We start from the raw sequence: 18,758 nt of genomic DNA, 5'->3' as shown, positions 1-18,758 counted from the left end.
CACGGGATGGAGGGGCGAGGATGACTTTGCTGACGGCCATCAAACGCAGGTGGGACAGCTCCGACCCAGCCCGCGCACCGCCGCCGCTCCCACTGAACCCATCGGTCGACACGCCCACCACCAAGGCGAACACATCCGCCGGTATTGCCGCCGCGGCCAAGCAGATGGTCGAGAAGGCGCGCGAGAGTGCTCCCATTTCCTCATACACCAGCAACCGGAACAGCGATGCTCTGCCTGAGCGGACTCTGGTCAAGGGCGCCCACCACAAGCGCATGCAGTCGTTGCAGACCAGCCCCGTCAAGGACCTGAGGAGCTACCTTGAAAACCGATCCCCAGATCGCTCGCCAGAAAGACCGACATCGCGGAGCTCGTATATGCCCGCATACAGCCGCGTGAACAGTGTCGACCACGTGTCACCCACCCCGAACCGCTCAGACACATCGACACCACTGGAGCGAGAACCGAGCAAGCAAACGCCCACCCAGCGCCCGACGACGCGACTCCCACCACGATCGATTCTGGGCGAGAATACTCCCCCATCAGCCACCATGTTGGCACTTCAGACGATGCAGCTGCCGGATCCGCCTCCCTTTGCCGACATGGTGAACGCGTCCACCACTCCAGGCGGCACGAGAGTGCACACCAACTATGACTTCTCCAGGCAATTGCTGAATCTCACCACCATCGCCACCAATCTGCAAAAGGAGATGTCGCAACTGAGCAGGCGCAGTAAGGATAATGCGACTGACTTGCTAACTCTCAAGGAAGCTACGAACTCGCGAGACGAAGACATTCGCAAAAGCCTGAAGGAGCTGGCACAATCAGTCTCGGGGCCAGCGGGCCTGTTAGGGCCACCTCCGTTTGCCGCTGCTCGAACCGAGCGTAGTATGAGCCATAGCCAATTCCTGGATAACAAAGCTTTTACCTCTCCTCCATCAGTGGCCAAGAACTTTGGCCTGCCACGAGCAGCTAGCGCGCACAGCTTTTTGGAGATGGATCGCTGTGATTCGCCCTCTCCATACTCAGTCGAAGGAGTTGCCAGCGTTGCCATGCTCGAGAAGATCATTCGCGAGATGGTCACCAAGGAGGGCCAGGACAGACTGCTCGGTACTCTGTCGGAGCTGTTGGAGAAGAACGGCAAGGAGAACAAGGAAGCCGCGAAGAAGGTGGAAGAGCTATCCGCTTTTATTCGCGAGAGGTCGGAGTCACAAGCCTTGGTGCCGATCGGTAGTACACCACCTAAGCTTGAGTTGAACTTCGATTCTCCCAAGGCCAAATCAGGAGCACGTCGCGGATCGAATGATGACGAGGTGATGAAGATGCTGCAGCGTTTGAAGGACTCCGTCACACACTCCGGTGGTACTACATCAGAAACCAAAGGTCTGGTTCGTGATCTTCGAGGGGAGGTCCTGGGCATGGGCCGCGAGCTCGGCAGGAAGCTCGACCAGATCAGCGAGACTCAGTTGACCGGCACGCTGGACAGGTCGATTAATGAAAGCAAGGACTCTGAGCACCTCGAGCAAGTGCAGCAGATTGTGGAAGACGGCCTCGCCGAGCTCAAGCAGAGTCTGACGAGCATGCTCAAAGAACGTGCCGAACAAGACGACAACACTTTCAAGCAGCTGGCAGTAGCACGTTCTGGGCCGAACAACGATGACATGCTTGCAGTAGTACAACACGCTTTGCATGAACACCACAAGTCCGTCGAGAAGCCCGAAGAAGAGAATATCAGCCTGGATCGTGATGCAGTGCTGGACGCCGTGAAGGATGGTTTGAAGGACTTCGAGCCGAATATCGAGCTTCAACAATTTGGTCTGGAGCGCGATGAGATCCTGGCTGTCCTCAAGGAAGGCCTGGAAGAGTACCGAAGCAATCAGCCAGAACCCTCGCCGGCCCAGATCGACAAGGGCGATGTGTACGAAGTCATGCAAGAAGCGCTGAAGAACTTCGAAGCCCCCTATCCAGCAGAGCAGCTCGAGCGCCTCCGAGAAGACATTCTTGGCAATGTACGACAAGCATTGGAGGAGTTCAGACCGCCTACAGCAGACACAACAAACCATGAAGTCATGCAAGCAGCTGTATTTGAGGCAGTAAAGTCAGGTATGGAGAACCATGGACCTGCAGCGCCGCGTGAGATCGAAATTAGTCGCGAAGATCTCTTCGACGCAGTCAAGGCTAGCTTGGACGGCACTACCATCCCATTCGGCGACCTTGGTGAGCAAGTCCTGGGTCAATTGAAGGAGCTCATCGAGAACATGCGCGTCGAGTTCAAGCAGTACTCCGCCGCAAATGGCCGCGACACCGAGCAAGTACTGGACGCCCTCAAGGACGGCCTGGAATCTTTGCGTGCAGAGATCGAAACATACGTCGATCGCGCCCAGGATGTGACAGGCAAGGACGAGATTGTCGACACGGTCAAGCTCGGGCTCGAACAGCTTAGAGAGGACGTCCGCGGCTTCTGCGCAGAAGGTCCCTCCGTCGACAGTGGAAGAGCAGAGATGCTAGAGTACATCAAGGCTGAGTTCGAGCACCTTCACGAAGCCGTTCAAAACACTGGTTCAGTCCGAGATGTGGCAGACTCCAATGCTGGTCAGACCACCGCGGTTGTCATCGCTTTGAAAGAAGGATTTGATGACCTCAAAGCCCACCTCGAGGCCCGCAACGAGGACATTACTTCTAATGATGATCTCAACGAGGCGATGAAGGATGAATTTGAACAGCTCAAGGCGGCCATCCTCAACGCTCACGCTAGCGACAAGAGCGAGCTGGTGGAGTCCATTCAAGACAGTATGGGAGCGCTACATGCCAAGTTCAATGGCACGGAGCTGAGCACTTCCACCATGAGCTCCACCGAGGAAGTCATTCTCACCGTTCGCGAGGAACTTGCTACCTTAAAGGAGTCGATACACGCCATGATCAGTGACATCGACAGGGACGGCATCGCACTCTCTGTGAGGCAGACTGTGGATGATCTGCGCACTCAGATGCTGAGCGACCAAAGCGACGCCTCCGCTGAAGCTCTTGCAGCTATACGCCAAGAGCTCGAGGCACTCAAGGACACTTTGGGATCCGCTGTGGTTCCTGCTGCTGGAAGTGAGCGGAGCGGCAGTGAACGCAGTCTTGGAGAAGACAGCGAAGATTTGGAATCAGTTCGCGCAGGTATTGACGAGATCAAGGAGACGCTCGCCAAGCACGGGACTCAGGGTATCTCCATTGAGCAGCTGGAGGCTATTCGGGGAGAATTTGAGAACCTCCGCAATTCAATCGCAAGCAGCGTCGTGCACAGCGGCGACAAGGAGGAGATTCTTGACGCCGTTCGCCTTGGTCTTGACGATCTTCGATCGCATCTCGAGCGTAAGCTTGACAACCCTGAGACCGTCATGCAGCACCATACACAAGTCCTCGACGCACTCAACGAGGGCCTGGAGAGCCTGCGGGGCGACATTGTCAAGACTCTCGACAAGCCACTGGACCAGACCGTAAACTATGAGATTCTTGATACGCTCAAAGACGGTCTTGCTGGGCTGCGCTCTGAAATGGACAAATTGACGTCCCGTGATGGTCGACCTGTCTCGCCTCAGGGCGGCGAGATAGTACTCGCAGACGGCACTGCTGTTGGCCGTACACGCGACATCGGAGCTGAGGATGCATCTCCAGCACCTGCCACCGCAGCTGGCAGTGGCATCAATCGTGAGGACTTCGAGAAGGTCGAGGTCTTGCTTGCTCAACTGCAGATCAAGATCGAGGCTATGGACCAAACCATGCAAGATATGCCAGCACATCAAGCGTCGACCATGCCAGAACATATCACAGTCAAGGACGACCTTGCGGCATTGGAAAGCATGATTCGCGAGCTGCAAGAGAGTGTTGTCAGTCTAGCTGCATCCAAGAGTGATGAGCCTACTCCTGAAAGCGCTGCTCGCAAGGAGGACACCGACGCCATCGAGACGCTCTTGCGCAACACCAAGGCCCAAATTGAGGAACTGGTGCTTCCCGACCCGGAGAAGACCGCAAGTAAAGAGCATCTTGAAGAAGTGCAAACAGCCGTGCGCATGGCACATGATGCTCTCGACAGCTTGGTTGAAAAGCTAGACACATCGGTCGCGACGAAGACCGATGTTGCTGTGGTAGAGGTTCTCGCCACTGATACCAAAGCTCTCTTGGAAGAGCTCAAAGAGAGGCATGCCTCTGCTGAAGAGAAGCCAGAGTTCGTCACGAAGGCGGATCTTGATGTCCTCGGAGTCATCTGCACAGAAATCAAGACCACTGTCAACGAGATGACCTTGCCAGATGTCGAGACGATGCCGACTAAGTCGGACATTGAGCAGCTTCAAGGTCTCATCTCTGACTTCCGCGAGAGTCATGATAAGATGCGTGACAGCTACGAGACCGACATTGCTGTCACCGCCAAGGCCTTCGATGATCGCAAGAAGGAGTTTGATGATACAGTGGCACAGATTGAAGAAGTCAAGACTCTGCTCACTGAGGTCAAGGTGGAGCTTATGGACAAAGTCAGCGATGGTGAAGTTGGCATCAATACTCTAGGCGAGACGCTCAAGGGCATCGAAGAGCGCTCGAATAATGAAGATGTCATCGCTGAAGTCAAAGATGTCATGGAGAAGCTCAAGGAAGAGTTCGAGCGTGCTCACTCCTCCATCGAAGCAATCAAGGTCGACCATGCAGCTTCAACCGAGAGTTCGTTGGAAAAGCAGTCGGAACACAAGACTGGCATCGTTACAGAGCTTGGAGAGAAGCTGGATGGTCTCTTCGATGGCATGATGTCCAAGTACGACGATGCGCAGACTGCAGCTGAGGAGAAGGCCAAGACCATGGAAGAGAAGGCTGCTCAGCAGCAGGAGTTGCTCGACAGTACAAAGTCTATGGCGGATGACCTGAAGCTGTCAATCGACACGCTCGGCGCCACTCTAACCGCCTTCATGGGAGACCTGCCTGCTCAGGTCGAGAAGATGACTGAGGAGTCCAAGACTGTGTTCGCGCAAGTCGAGAGCACACACAACAAGCTCGAAGAGACAAGTGAGGCGTTGAAAGGCGAACATACGGCCACTCGCGATGAAGTCTCACGAGTTCTGGCGGCTGTCGATGTTGTGCAGACTGACATGTCTGAGCACCACCCGCGTGTCATCGTCGCTCTGGAAGAGGTCCGAGCCATCATCAATCAGCACTATGAGCACTCGAAACAAGCGTCTACCGCTCGAGAGGAGCAGGCGCAAGCCGTCAAAGATCTTCACGATGCGCTCAAGGCTGGGTTCGAAGAGTCAAAGACCCATCATGCAGACAGCTTCAGGACTCACCAAGAGGAAATGCAGCGAGCAATTCCCGGTTTGCTACCACCACCTGTTGAAGCTGCCGCTCCAGTGGAGAAGTACGATGATGCTGCTGTTCACGAGAAGCTCGATAAGCTCATGGGCCATGTGCAAGAAGCCTCTGAGCGATCGACTCAGCTCGAACGTCTCGAACAAATCCATGAAAAGGTCATGGCTACCGCTGCGGAGATATCTGCGTTCGTCATCACGCAGAACAAGCAAATCGAAGATGTGCATGAGAGCAAGGAGAAGGAAGCTGAGGAGATTGCACTTCTTCTCGAGCGTCGTCTGGAGCGTAAGGACCAGCTCGAGGCTGATATCACAGTCCTGAACGAAGAGAAAGAAACTCTCCATGCCATGGTGGAGCAGCTCAAGGCGGAGAAGGAGGCACTTGCTGCACAGAAGGCACGCTTGAATGCGGATGTCTCCTCGATGGAGACTGCCTTGCATATTCGTCGTGAGGAGCTACACGACATGGACATCAAGGCTGCTGCAATCGAACGCCGTATGCTGGAAGGGGTGATGAACCAGTCCCGCATGTTGCTTTTGGCCAAGACTCCAAAAGCGACCTCGCCACAGAAGAAGAAGCCTCAAGGTCGAGACCTTCGCGTTCCAAGCAGTGCTTCTGCTGTCTCGGCGCAGACCGTGACCTCCACGGTGCCTCCACTTCAAGCGAACCATGCTTTGGCAATGAAGACTCGTCCAGGACTCGCACGGAACGGGGCAATGCCGAACACTGCAGAGCGACGCATCGTGTCACTGAACCAGATCAACCACAATGTGCCGAATGGAGCGTCTGCTTTCACTTCTGCGAAGCCGCTGAGTGCGCTCAATAACGTTAAGCGAAGCCATTCAGTCAAGCAGAACTTCGCCCGTCAGCCATCTTGGAGCCATCAGAAGCGCGCGGCTTCGCTTGCGGAAGCGAACAAAGAGAACGAGACTTTGTCTGAGGAGGATGAATCTGAGCATCAAATGGAGACTCCGAGTGAAGCTGACACTACTCGTCGTCAGAGCTACCTCAGCGGCACCGACTCTTACGCAAATGGTAGCTACCTTGACGGTGAGCGCGAGGACGTGACGCCAATGAGCGAGGATGGAGGTCGCCAGAGCGGATATGCAGCCAGCGATGCGACCTTCGACACTGGCAGCTATCTGACCGGCTCGTACCTCACTGGCAGCGACATCGACCAGCGCACCTCTCTCGGAGGCTCTTCTGCCGCCGCAGACCTCGGTGCTGAGCGCGAAGACGAAGACACCCTTTCGATCTTGCCTCGCTCCGAACTTTCCACTGTTGCCGAGCAAACGGAGCCCACTTCCAGCGTCGGCCGGATGGACTCAGTGCGAACCGTCGACACCACTGGCACTCTCGAATCCGAAGTCAGCAGCGTGGCTCCTCTTCAGGCCACTAGCAGTGAAATCGAAGCCGCTGTACAAGAAGTCATGCGCGAAGAGCTGGACCGCAAGGAATTGCAGAGGATATACGCTCCCCCGAGCGACAGCGGACTTGGCACGGACTGTCCTACTGCGACTGGAAGTCATGGTGGTGCGGAGGAGTATTTCAAGTAAGAGAAGAGGAGAGGACTGTCGTTGCGTCTTCCGTTGGATGGTGCGTTACTGTGGTATTGTACGGACTTTTCATGATTTGGATGAATAATGGATGCGTTCGAGCGAGGAAGGGAGAAAGTAAAGCGTTCGTTGTAAATGGGAGTTTTTTCTAGTAGTCGTTTGCAGAATTTTGGCTTCCGTTTGAAGGACTTGGAGTTGCCTGGCGTCTTCAGTCTACCGATCCATGCTCGTCTCGATCGCTCTCATGGCGATGCATTCGGCACGCTGCCTCGGGAGCTCATGCTCGTCGTCCTATCCTACGTTCAATCAGTATGGCGAGAGATTATTCAATCTGGACTGCACGGCGAGATGATCAAGGCACAGCCATCCATGATCCGCACCGCAGAAGATGAAGAAGAAGACGGTGTAGCGCGTGAAAAGGTGCCTGTGCCCGATCGACTTTCACCGCACAATACGGACTTCTATCTCATTTACCTCCACCCACCAACTGCGGATACTCCGCCGTAGAATTCTCATTCACCAAAAAGAAATTCTTGACCACCGCCTTTCCCGTCAAAAGACTCGCAAACTGCTCATTCGTACAAGTCCCATTCACATCCCCCACATAACAAATCACCTTCGGCTGCGGCGGCAAAACATTCTTCACACTCCTCGAATCCTTCGGCCCTGTACTCGCATACCACTTCCCATCCTTATCCTGAATCCCCTTCAACCCCGTCGCCACATCCTGACTCCCCAACGCCCTCGTAAAAATCCTCCAAGCCGTCTCCGGCTGATACCCAGGAACCGTATGACCCGCCTGAAACACTCTCGTAAAAGAAAGAGGCCCATATTGCCTCACCTGTCCCCCAACATAACTCGCATTCACACGGATATCCTCATACCCCGCCTCCGCAAATTCTTTTTGATGCTTCCAAGGAATCGCGAGCGAAATCGCTTCCCCGCCAAACCAATTGCAAATGTAATCTCGATCTCCATACAGCAAGTTGACTTTGATCCCGGAATCGAGAAGGTACGCGAGTTTGTCCAGATATCCCGATGTCGACCCGTCGCCGACGTAGTAGAACGCGTTGCCCGCGGGATTATCGCACGCGCTCCAGTTTTTCTGCACCCCGATGGCGGACTGGACGTGTGGTTGTTGGAGAAACTGTTTGAAAAAGGGCACGCGCGCTTGCTGGGGTCTTTGGAGAGAGATGTCGTAGAAATCTCGCGTCAGGGCGGTGGGATCTGTTCCGGCGCCTTGGATGTACGTGTTACAGAAATCTGCGGCGTCGATGCACAGGTTGTTGACGGTGTCGTTGAGACCGAGTTGATCCGGGTCGAATTTTTTCGAGGCGTTTTGGCAAACGTTGAGTTTTTCGAGACAGGTGGGGATGGATCTGGTCATGTTTTTGTACGTTGTTTCGTTGACGGTTTTGAAGCCGTAGGTGTTGTTTTGGGTGAAGTCGGGGTATGAGGGGAAGTTTAGGGCGGAGTCGACGAAGCCGTTGACGATGATCACGGTGTCGAGGTGGAGGATGTGTTGTTCCCCGGCCACTTTCCAGGTGTTGTTTTTTATTTTTTCGTTTTGTTCCTGGAAGAGGGCGGAGAATGCTGGGCCGTATTTTCCTCCGTAGGATTCTGCGGCGAGGGAGATTTTTCCGTCGCGGGGAGCGTAGAAGGGGAATTCTTGGAACCAGGCTTGGGCGAAGTGCCAGAATGCGAAGGAGGAGACGTGCGTTCCGGCTGTGACTCGTCTGAAGTCGTGTGTGGAATCGGTGCCGACGAGGAATGTCCAATTTTGTTGGGGGATGACATCGCCTGGCCAGAGTTGAGTGATGTCGTCGTAGCGCTGGAGGTTATTGGTTGTATTGATTAGATTGTCGTATGAGAAGCCTGCGTGTGATGGCTGGTCGATGAAGAGCATGTTGACCTGACATACGTAAGGGTTCCATTTTCTTTTCACGTGCCTGTGGACTCACCTCATTGTTCCAGGACCATTCATTGATCCGCGTAGAGTTGGCGTCTGGATTGACCCAGCATGGACCAAGCTCATCGAGCATTCCGATTAAGGAGGAGCATCCAGGACCTCCATTCAGCCATATAGCGAGAGGTGCATTCTTCGGATTCTTGCGGGCTTCGTAGAACCACTAATTGTCGCAGACAGTCAGTGTCAGTGACATGGATCCGAAAGATCTGGGGCGTCTAGCCATGCTTACGAAGAAAAGATTGATGGGGAAGTTCTGCTTGACAGGAGACATATCTTCCGTCGCTCCTGCAGGTATATGGACATACCCAGTGTATGAGTGGACTCCAGGGGTGGTTTCACAGATGTCGTTCTGCGCTGCATTTAGTCCAAGCTGCCATCATGTACCATTGAAATATTGACCTCTTTGTAGCTAATCTTGACGCCATTGTGAAATCTGGACTCCAGTGTCGTCACACCTTCTGGCGTTGGTGGAAAGTATTGACAGAAACCAATGCCAATTAGGGCCGATAGCAAAGCTAGGATTGCCATATTATGGCTTAGTCAATTCAAGCAGAATTGGAGCGGCCGTGTGGTCGTAGAAATGTGGTAGAATAATAAAACAGACAAGGGAATGTTTTTTCTATGATCAGTGCCGATTTACATGGTTGTTGCTACGAGATCAACAAGGGTAGCTTTATTGCAGTTGCAGGGAAGTAGAAGTTAAAGGACTTAGGCGACATTGCCGCCACAACAGTGACAACCGAAATGCGATACCGATCATGCCTAGCAATGTTGGTCCATACCGATTCTCAAAGCTACACTGCGGTACAGCTTATGGACTTGTCTACCGCACAGCGGTGGACCATTCTAGGTAGTGGACCATCATGTGACGTCGGCTGGCACGAGCCTTACTAGGTATGTATGAGTGAAGAGGCGCTCGAGCCTCGAGGCTCTTTTTGATGCCCAGGGCTATCCGCCTACTAGATTCTTGGAAATGGCGAGCTTGATAGAGTTTGTGGCTCGTGCTTCTGCATTGCTAATCATGCCGCCAATGAGATCTGCTGTTTGAACTTGCTCTGCCTATCACCTGGGAGACCTATCGTCAGTGATGAGGTGAACTTCGCGGCATACTACCGAGCCATCCGACACTGTGCAAAGCCGGCTGTCCAAGTTCTGGACACTGGAGCTGACCACTCGCCAGGATCCATTGCAGCAAGGTCAGGTCACGACGGGGAAAGGCTGGTCGTTCGGTAGATCGAAGGTCACTCGAATCAGTAGGCTTCAGCACGCCGCAGAGTTGCATCGATGGTCAACTCCGCGTTTAGCGTGGTCAAACGCACTTGTCTCACGAGTTTATAAGCGAGAGGTGAAGTGTTGGACTCGTATCGCTGTGTTGGAAAATAGTGTGACTTCATGGCATTTGCGCACACTCCTTACTGCCCTGCACATGATTGCTTGCGATTCAGCTACTAGCTACTCCATTTACCAGAATTGTTCAAGACGTCGCCAATTTGCTGCGCAAGCAGATCGTGCATTCTGAATGTGGGATGTAGACTGTTCAACCAGAAGTACTGGTCGACGCTGATTCCGCAAGTGGCATTGTATGTGTACCAGTCAGGTGTTCCATTCGCATCTGGAAAAAAACGTCAGCTATATCGCAGGCTATGCTTTGGAAAACAGCAGGACTCACATGCTTCGCAATAACTTGTGGTGTTTTTGTAAGGATAAGTCTTGTCGAACGAACACGGGTCGTCTAGAACTTGGCCGAAAAGCTTGTACGCATCGAATGGGAAGACAGTGGTATCTTTGTGCTTCTTATGCAGATCATTGACCATGGTCGTGAGGTTTGCATTCCAGGCTTCGATGTCCTTTCGCTCTTGAGTTTGCGACTGGTACGGCTGGGCCATAGTCAATGGCGACCGATTGACGGGAGGGACGTTGATGAATAAGAAGTTCCTGGCGCCAGAAGTGTATAGCTCTTCTACGAGCGAGCTGTAAGTCGACCAGATCTTTGGATAGACTTGTGAACTATTGGACCAAGCATAGGCATTTCCGACGTCGTTAATGCCTATCCACTGGGATATTGCGTTAGGCGCTGAGCTTTCAATGGACTGGTGTCTTGCTCAGGATATACTCACGATGGCGAACAATGTGTTTTTTGCCTTCCATGCGAAAGTCGCTGGATGGTTTGCGTACGTCTTCTGATACTCGTCCTGGATCTGTTGCTTTACAGACAACACTGTGGGCAGGTAGGGTGTGACTAAAGCAGAGTCGACAGTGGCACCTCCATAGGCCAGGTTCACAGTTTGCAGGTAGGTAGCATTGTAGTCCAAGGTCAGGTAGTCAACCCAATTGGGGCCATTGGAGGATGTATGGCCCGGGAATGGAGGGTTTCCCAGCGGATTGTCAACACAAGGTTGAGCACCAGATACGTTGAAGCCAGTGGCAGTATAGCTGTCGCCAAAGACAATCATATGGGAGATTTTGCACCAACCAGGCCACATCTTTTCCGGCCTCGAAGTGACAGCCGCTGCTCCTGCTGACGCCCATAGTATGAGAGCTGCCAGCGTTGATGTCACCGAAGGCGTCATATCTGCGTGCTAGGTGCATGAAATGAGGTCTCACTTCTCAAGGTGCATGATGGAAGTTGGAGGGATCGAATAGACCAGCTGATGGGTTTTCAAATCATCTTTTCGCGCGAAACATTTACCTTATTATTGAGAAGTGTCAGACAGGTATAGAGTTGCCGGTGTGCGTGCTGTGGAGCATGGATGACGCCTCCGCACCGGATGAAGCAGATGCCAGAGGATGAGATGCGGCAAAGTGCGTAGCTTTGTCAGTGCAGCCAGGAATCATCCACCTATAGAGCGTGTCAAGAGATGCCGGATAGATAAGCCATGCGAGATGCGCAATGCGAGATGAGAAGTGGCGGCAATTTCCAGTGATATTCGCAAGGCTAGGGCGGACTTTAAGCAATCTGTGCACAACGACCATCCAGCAAGCGAGTGCCATGCCGTGCCGTGCCAGGCGTATGGTGCAGACGCGCATGATGGTGCCTTAGCAGAGCCCGCGGTGCTGTCAACGGCATCACTGCATCAGCGAACAAGTCATCGCCGTCGCCAGCGCTTGAATCTTGCCGGTGCCGGTGAATGGCTCCAAGATGTGGTCTGATGTGTCTTGAGATGAAGACGGGGTGTAGTTTGAGGGGATTATAGCAAGAGAATTGATGATGCTGAGAGAGCGAGATGATGTAGTATTGATGGAAGAGTACGATGGTGTTGAGAGAAGAGACGGAAAAGGAAAAGAAAAGATATTGTGGCAGAAAGTCACGTTGTTTAGCGCGCGCGTCGCGTCCTTGGAGTGCCAAGAAGTCGCGTCTGCCCTGCCTGCCACGCGACCTCACACTCGACCTCCACTGCATCTTCCTCGCAAGTCCTGCACACTTTGACCACAATCATGGTCGTCGCGCTGCCAATGCCGGACAAGGAGAATGTGGCGCCGACGTCTACCAAGCCGCGCGCCCGCTTATATGGCGGCACACCGCAGACAGCCGATCGCCTCATCAAACCATTCAAATGCCCTGGAAGCAATACGCCTACTCGAGCATCGGAGAAGTCTGCGCGAAAGCGACGGAATGTCGACTATACCGGCACGGATGCCAGCGAAGATGCAGACAAGCCATACACTAATGATGACCGCCTCGCTCTGGCCACTCGAGATGTCAATCGCTTTCCTGTGTTCAAGCCCAAACATAAAGACTCCGCCTTCCGATCACGATTTCTGGTGCCATTGAAGAATAAGGATACCACGCAATACAACGCCAATCGACCTCCACCGCTGCTGGGTCTGCGTCAAGGCCAGGTCTTCGTCGCGAAACCTCTGCACGATCCCGCAGGCGAGTTTGCCATTGTCCTTTTCGATCCGACCGTAGATGGAAAGCCACAGCCGAAAGTGCTCGAGAATGGGGAGATCGTGCCTTCACAGGAAGAGCCGAAGGAGCACGCGCCGAGGATGGAAGAGCCTCTCATGCACAAGAGCTTAGCGGACATTCTCGGCATCAAAAAGAAAGTGGATACTGAGAGGCCCAAGGTGCCTGTAGTCATTGACCCGCGACTGGCGCAAAAGCTACGACCTCACCAAGTGGAAGGCGTGAAGTTCTTGTACAAATGCACTACTGGCCTCATCGACAGCAACGCCGAAGGATGTATAATGGCAGACGAGATGGGTCTCGGCAAGACGCTACAATGCATCACCTTGATGTGGACTTTGCTCAAGCAGTCACCCGACGCTGGAAAGAGCACAATACAAAAGTGCATCGTAGCATGTCCTTCCAGTCTGGTGCGCAATTGGGCCAATGAGCTGGTCAAATGGCTCGGGCCTGATGCCATAACTCCATTTGCATGCGATGGCAAAGCATCGAAAGAAGAGCTGACGCAGCAGATGCGTTCTTGGGCATCAGCGACGGGTCGTGCTGTCGTCAGACCTGTGCTCATCGTTTCTTACGAGACCTTGAGACTTTATGTGGACGAGTTGCGAAATGCACCGATCGGCCTAATGCTGTGCGACGAAGGCCACCGTCTCAAGAATGCTGAGAGTCAGACTTTCGAGGCGCTGACAGGCCTCAATGTGAAGAAACGTGTGATTCTGTCAGGAACGCCTATCCAGAACGACTTGTCAGAATACTTTGCTCTCCTCGACTTCGCAAACCCAGGCTATCTAGGCACGCGACAGGAATTCAGAAAGCAGTATGAGATCCCTATCCTCCGCGGACGCGACGCCGACGGCACAGATGCCGACAGACAGAAGGGCGATGAGCGGCTAAAAGAACTTTTAATCCTCGTCAACAAGTTCATCATTCGACGCACCAACGACATCCTCTCCAAATATCTGCCTGTGAAATACGAGCATGTCGTCTTCTGCAATCTAGCGCCCTTCCAGCTGGATTTGTACAACTACTTCATCAAGTCACCAGAGATTCAAAGCTTGCTTCGTGGCAAGGGCAGCCAGCCTTTAAAAGCCATTGGCCTCCTCAAGAAGCTTTGCAACCATCCAGATCTGCTCAATCTGCCGGACGACCTACCAGGCTGCGAAGAGCACTTCCCGGCAGACTTTGTGCCCAAAGACGCGCGTGGGCGTGACCGAGATGTCAAGCCATGGTACTCGGGCAAGATGCAAGTGCTAGATCGTATGTTGGCGCGCATCCGACAAGACACGAATGACAAGATCGTGCTCATCTCGAACTATACTCAGACGCTGGACGTGTTTGAGAAGCTGTGCCGCAATCGGAGCTATGGCTGCCTACGTCTTGACGGAACCATGAATGTCAATAAGCGACAGAAGCTGGTCGACAAGTTCAATGACCCTGAGGGTGACGAGTTCGTCTTTCTGCTGTCCTCTAAGGCTGGTGGCTGTGGTCTCAACCTGATTGGCGCCAACCGGTTGGTACTGTTCGATCCTGATTGGAACCCTGCTGCGGACCAGCAAGCATTGGCTCGAGTGTGGCGTGATGGGCAGAAGAAAGATTGCTTTGTGTATCGATTCATTGCAACCGGTACGATTGAAGAAAAGATATTCCAACGTCAATCGCATAAGCAGTCGCTGTCATCTTGCGTTGTTGACTCTGCAGAAGATGTCGAGCGTCATTTCAGCTTGGACTCCTTACGAGAACTGTTTCAATACAGACCTGGCACGACCAGCGACACGCATGACACTTTCAAGTGCAAGCGATGCAAAGATGGACGGCAGTATATTAAGGCTCCGGCCATGATGTATGGCGACACCAGTTCTTGGAACCATTTTATCAATGAAGGCGACAAAGGTGCGATGTGTCGCATACAAGATTTGTTGCTGAGGCAAGAGACCAATGAGAAGGACGTCAGTGCAGTGTTTCAATACATCAGTCACTGAGGGAATAAATTGTGAGATGGTGATCACGACGAAATGCGCAATGAATGTACAAATATATATTTCTTCGAAGAGACCTTGTCTCGTCGCCAGCCTGAGGCATGAACTTTCCAATCCATGACTTCCCGTTTCTCTGAACCGTATTTGCTCTCCGATGTTCATAACAATAATTTCCATTTTACCCACCAATACACGCAGTGCCATCCAACTCTCCCTCCAATCTAGAGACAGCCAATCGACCAGCTCTCATCGACCGCGGAGTAGTCCTTGCTCCAACAAACTCTCTACCCTGTCCAACCACACAGCTCCGGCATCACGAGAACCAACTTCTTACGATCTGTCGGAGTTCCCACCGTCCAAATCGGCACATTGACTAGCGTTCTCTATCGTGCCACCAATAATCTTGACGTGAGACAGCCAGCGGATGAGGTGTAGGACCTGACTCCGGAAACAAGAGTAGGACTAGGAGCAAGCTCCGAATAGAATACAGTACGCGCGGAGCTGGCACCGACTAGTTCACGAAGTTCACATCTACGCATCGCATCGCATCGCAATCGCAGTCGAGGCATTATCGCTCACACGCAATGGCGTCAATAAACACAGCTCTCCGCACTCTCCTCCGCGTCCCAACACCTCTCCGACCCCTCCTCGCCCAAAAAGCCCTATACCACAGCTACGAACATCCCGACCCACCACCCTACCCAGAAACCGAATCCCGCATCCTCTCCGCAGCACTCACCCACGTCCCAACCCACGGCTTCACACAAAAATCCCTTTCCCTCGGAGCAAAAGATGTCGGATACCTCGAAATCTCCACAAACCTCTTCCGTCGCGGAGCTTTCGACTTGATTCTCTTCCATCTCGTCACTCAACGCTTAGCCCTCAAACACCGCGTCCAATTCCCTCCAGCTGAGAAAATAGGCGTAGCGAGGAAGATTCGAAGTCTCGTCCTCTCACGCCTCCACGCGAACCATGAAACCGGCATCCTCCCGCGCTGGCAAGAGGCCTTGGGACAGATGAGTTTAGCGGAGCACATTCCTGCGAGTTTACGGGAGTTGGGGCTTTTGAGTGATGAGATGTGGTTTTTGGCGGGTGATCAGAGTGTGGATTCGAGTTGGTATACGAAGAGGGCGACGTTAAGTGGGGTTTATGGTGCGAGTGAGGTTTTTATGACGAGTGATCAGAGTACGGAGTTTAAGGATACGGAGGAGTTTTTGGATCGGAGGTTGGAGGAGGTTAGGGTGCTTGGGAGTGCGGTTGGGGGGACGATGGAGTGGGTGGGGTTTCAGGCTGGGGGTTTGCTGGGTTTGCTGAGGAGTAAGGGGGTTCGGATATGAGGAGGTTTGTGATGAGCGTTCATGTGGTAAATTGCCAACGTGATGCTGATTTCCTGCTCATTGTGCAAGCGTTCTGCCTTGAAGAATGTACAACTCGATGTGGAATTGCATGCTGCTCAATCTCAAGCAGTCTACCGGGCCACTTGACTCTCGTTTTCATGAAGGCTCTCATCGACGTGCAACAGTGACCATAATCTGCCTATGAGTCCAGACGCTGTTCCTGCCAAGACATGACGCACGGTCCTTCAAAAAGTCCTGAAACTCAATTCACCGACAGAGAATAACGACAGCCCTAACAGTTGCTACAACTTTCTTCCCATCAAGCCCAAAAATGGGCAAAAGAAAGCGCAACAATCAGCAGCAGGCGGTTATGGCCGCTTTCAAAAAGCAGGCTCTGCCCGCAGAGACTATAGAGTCTCCATACTCGGTGGTGGCTCCAGAAGATGTCGAGATTGTGGTTGAGACACTGCAGACATTGGCGGAGCACCCATCCATCATCAAGTCCAAAGCATGCAAAGACTTGAGAACAGCAGTGTTCGAGTTCAGGAAAGCATGTACGACTGGGGTGAATGCAGCTGGTAAGCTTGGTGGCCGGGCTTGAATACTAGCCCTATTGCTAAGGCACATCTCCAGAGGGCAATAGCCTTACTTCACGCATATCTGCCGCGCTCACAGATGCGAAATATACCGATGCCTTGATTCTGCTTTCAGAAATGCGCATCCGTCAAGAAACTCCCACTTTGGGCGCTCTTTGCCGCTGGATTCGAAGCATAGATGTGGTGTCCGGACTGTCACATCAAGACCGAGATCTTGGCAAAGTCAACAATGGGAGATATGCTAACAATTCAGCATTGCTAAGAGTGGTCGATGCAGTTCTGAGGGTTACTGGGCCGACAGATTCGACGCGTTCTGGGAGTGCTAAGCGGTTGGGCCCCATCGCGCTTCAATCGACATGGGACTTGAGAACAGCGAAAGAGCCATCACAGCAGCTGCTGGCGAGCATTGCCGACAAGAGCATCTTCAAATCAAACCCATCAAACATCAAGGACTCTTTCCGAATATTGGAAAATACACCTGGTCCTCGGCGAAAGCCACCGAACATGCATCCAGCAATCCTGTATGCCTCCAAGGACGACACGGTTCTTCTGAGCAATCCGCCACAAGCTAAATGCCATCAGCATCCGGTGTTGTCCGACCTCCGCCTCATACAAGACGTCCTCTCGCCAGAAGAGTGTCGATCGATCGTTGCAGCTGGCGAATCAATAGAATTTATACCAGACGCGCCAATCCGGGATGACGGATCAGAAACCAGCATACTGGCCCACAACTTCTACTGGATAGTCGATCAGTCTTTTCACGACAAGCTTTGGCAACGAGTCAAGGCTTTTGTTCCAGACTCCGTTTCCGGCAGGAAAGTGCGTGGCATAAATCGTAGATTCCGCGTGTATCGCTACGTCCCCGGCGCTGAGTATCGCTGCCATATTGATGGTGCTTGGCCACCCTCAGGCATCGATCCTGTTACGGATGCCTACCAATACGACTCTTCGCCGTCCGATGCAAAGCAGTCGAGCTTGTTCACTTTCTTAATCTACCTCAATGACGATTTCAAAGGAGGCGAGACGACCTTCTTCATCCCGAGCGTGGAAGAAGGTATCATCAATGCCTATCCTGTCAAGCCAATCATGGGCAGTGTCGCTGTCTTCCCTCACGGCGAGGCTAAGGGAGCGCTTTTGCACGAAGGCACTGGTGTTACTGAGGGTGCGAAATATGTGATTCGCACAGATGTGGAGTACGATGTCAAGGCTTCACAGTAACCCAAGACCTTCGCGATTTGTATCGAAATCTAGGCACAAAAGCTGGAGCATCATCGTTGCAATCAGCCCTACGTTCATCGAGCGCCGTCGTCCGCTTACAAGGATTGCGGCAATCCTTCTTTCAGCTGACTCCCAAAAAAGCTCGTGCGACCACGTGCAGAGCTTTAGCGAGGTGGCACGAGATGACGAGAGGATTCACCAACGCAAGTTCGTCTTCGGCTGTTCTAGCACGCCCATTCATAGCACAGGGTATTTGCAGCTGAGGACCACAATCTGCAGCGTGCTTTGATATGCTAGCGCCTGTCTGCAACTTAATCGCCAGGACTCTTGGCGCGACTTTGATTGCAATCGCTATAATTCTCAGCCATTTCGACAATGCGCCACAACCTGAATGGGCAACAGTGTCTCTTAATACACTCTTATCATGGCTCAGTACTCTAGCAAAAGCCATGGTCTTGATTCCCGTCTCACGTGGGCTGTCGCAACTCAAGTGGACATGGATGGCAGAGAAAGAGCGGGCCATGTCAGACCTGCAAACGTTTCATTCCGCAAGCAGAGGGCTTATGGGGAGCCTTATACTGCTATTCGAGCAGCCAGGAAGGTACAATGCCTTTTCGACTGGCGCAGAAAGGAACATGCTGACTTGCATAGGCACTTGGCGGCGTTGGCTGCAATTGCAACTCTGCTGGCGCTCGGCTTCGATCCCTTCATACAGAACCTCATTCATTACGCACCTTAGTGGTGAATGCCACTGTACCTGCGTTTGTCTCGAATGCTTCAGATTACGGTTCAACAGGAATCCCGATGAGTGCATCGCAACTCGGTGCATCGTACCGTGAGTAATCTGCATGTCTCCCTCAATAAA

General features: G+C 52.9%; 7 protein-coding genes across 7 annotated transcripts; 5 read left to right on the top strand and 2 right to left on the bottom strand.

The window, feature by feature from the left end:
* Positions 1 to 164: 164 nt before the first annotated feature.
* MYCFIDRAFT_204307 (uncharacterized protein) lies at positions 165 to 7,077 on the top strand (the record flags this gene model as incomplete). The annotated part of the gene is made up of 1 exon (XM_007930429.1): positions 165 to 7,077. One exon carries the CDS (start codon positions 165 to 167, stop codon positions 6,888 to 6,890), a length of 6,726 nt encoding a protein of 2,241 aa, XP_007928620.1. The 3' UTR covers positions 6,891 to 7,077.
* Positions 7,078 to 7,312: 235 nt separating this feature from the next.
* On the bottom strand, positions 7,313 to 9,428 carry MYCFIDRAFT_52091 (uncharacterized protein). Its single transcript, XM_007929813.1, has 4 exons — positions 9,259 to 9,428; positions 9,089 to 9,208; positions 8,852 to 9,019; positions 7,313 to 8,802 (listed from the first exon to the last, which is right to left on the bottom strand). Exons 1-4 carry the CDS (start codon positions 9,385 to 9,387, stop codon positions 7,357 to 7,359), a joined length of 1,863 nt encoding a protein of 620 aa, XP_007928004.1. The 5' UTR covers positions 9,388 to 9,428; the 3' UTR covers positions 7,313 to 7,356.
* Positions 9,429 to 10,307: 879 nt separating this feature from the next.
* Positions 10,308 to 11,342, bottom strand: MYCFIDRAFT_81480 (carbohydrate esterase family 16 protein; the record flags this gene model as incomplete). The annotated part of the gene is made up of 3 exons (XM_007930428.1): positions 10,308 to 10,471; positions 10,529 to 10,913; positions 10,977 to 11,342. 3 exons carry the CDS (start codon positions 11,340 to 11,342, stop codon positions 10,308 to 10,310), a joined length of 915 nt encoding a protein of 304 aa, XP_007928619.1.
* Positions 11,343 to 11,451: 109 nt separating this feature from the next.
* On the top strand, positions 11,452 to 11,704 carry MYCFIDRAFT_176698 (uncharacterized protein; the record flags this gene model as incomplete). Its single annotated transcript, XM_007930427.1, has 4 exons — positions 11,452 to 11,471; positions 11,503 to 11,564; positions 11,605 to 11,661; positions 11,688 to 11,704. 4 exons carry the CDS (start codon positions 11,452 to 11,454, stop codon positions 11,702 to 11,704), a joined length of 156 nt encoding a protein of 51 aa, XP_007928618.1.
* A 608-nt stretch (positions 11,705 to 12,312) lies between these two features.
* Positions 12,313 to 14,854, top strand: MYCFIDRAFT_155601 (uncharacterized protein; the record flags this gene model as incomplete). Its single annotated transcript, XM_007930426.1, has 1 exon — positions 12,313 to 14,854. One exon carries the CDS (start codon positions 12,313 to 12,315, stop codon positions 14,743 to 14,745), a length of 2,433 nt encoding a protein of 810 aa, XP_007928617.1. The 3' UTR covers positions 14,746 to 14,854.
* A 472-nt stretch (positions 14,855 to 15,326) lies between these two features.
* Positions 15,327 to 16,079, top strand: MYCFIDRAFT_38148 (uncharacterized protein; the record flags this gene model as incomplete). The annotated part of the gene is made up of 1 exon (XM_007929751.1): positions 15,327 to 16,079. One exon carries the CDS (start codon positions 15,327 to 15,329, stop codon positions 16,077 to 16,079), a length of 753 nt encoding a protein of 250 aa, XP_007927942.1.
* A 331-nt stretch (positions 16,080 to 16,410) lies between these two features.
* On the top strand, positions 16,411 to 17,893 carry MYCFIDRAFT_81477 (uncharacterized protein; the record flags this gene model as incomplete). The annotated part of the gene is made up of 2 exons (XM_007930425.1): positions 16,411 to 16,657; positions 16,713 to 17,893. The coding sequence occupies 2 exons, from the start codon at positions 16,411 to 16,413 to the stop codon at positions 17,891 to 17,893; spliced, it is 1,428 nt and encodes a 475-aa protein (XP_007928616.1).
* Positions 17,894 to 18,758: the final 865 nt, after the last annotated feature.

The sequence above is a fragment of the Pseudocercospora fijiensis genome, assembly GCF_000340215.1.
Source record: "Pseudocercospora fijiensis CIRAD86 unplaced genomic scaffold MYCFIscaffold_6, whole genome shotgun sequence".
Taxonomy (NCBI): Eukaryota; Fungi; Ascomycota; class Dothideomycetes; order Mycosphaerellales; family Mycosphaerellaceae; genus Pseudocercospora; species Pseudocercospora fijiensis.
Note: the sequence above shows the minus strand (reverse complement) of the source record. Positions and strands in the feature narration are given on the sequence as shown.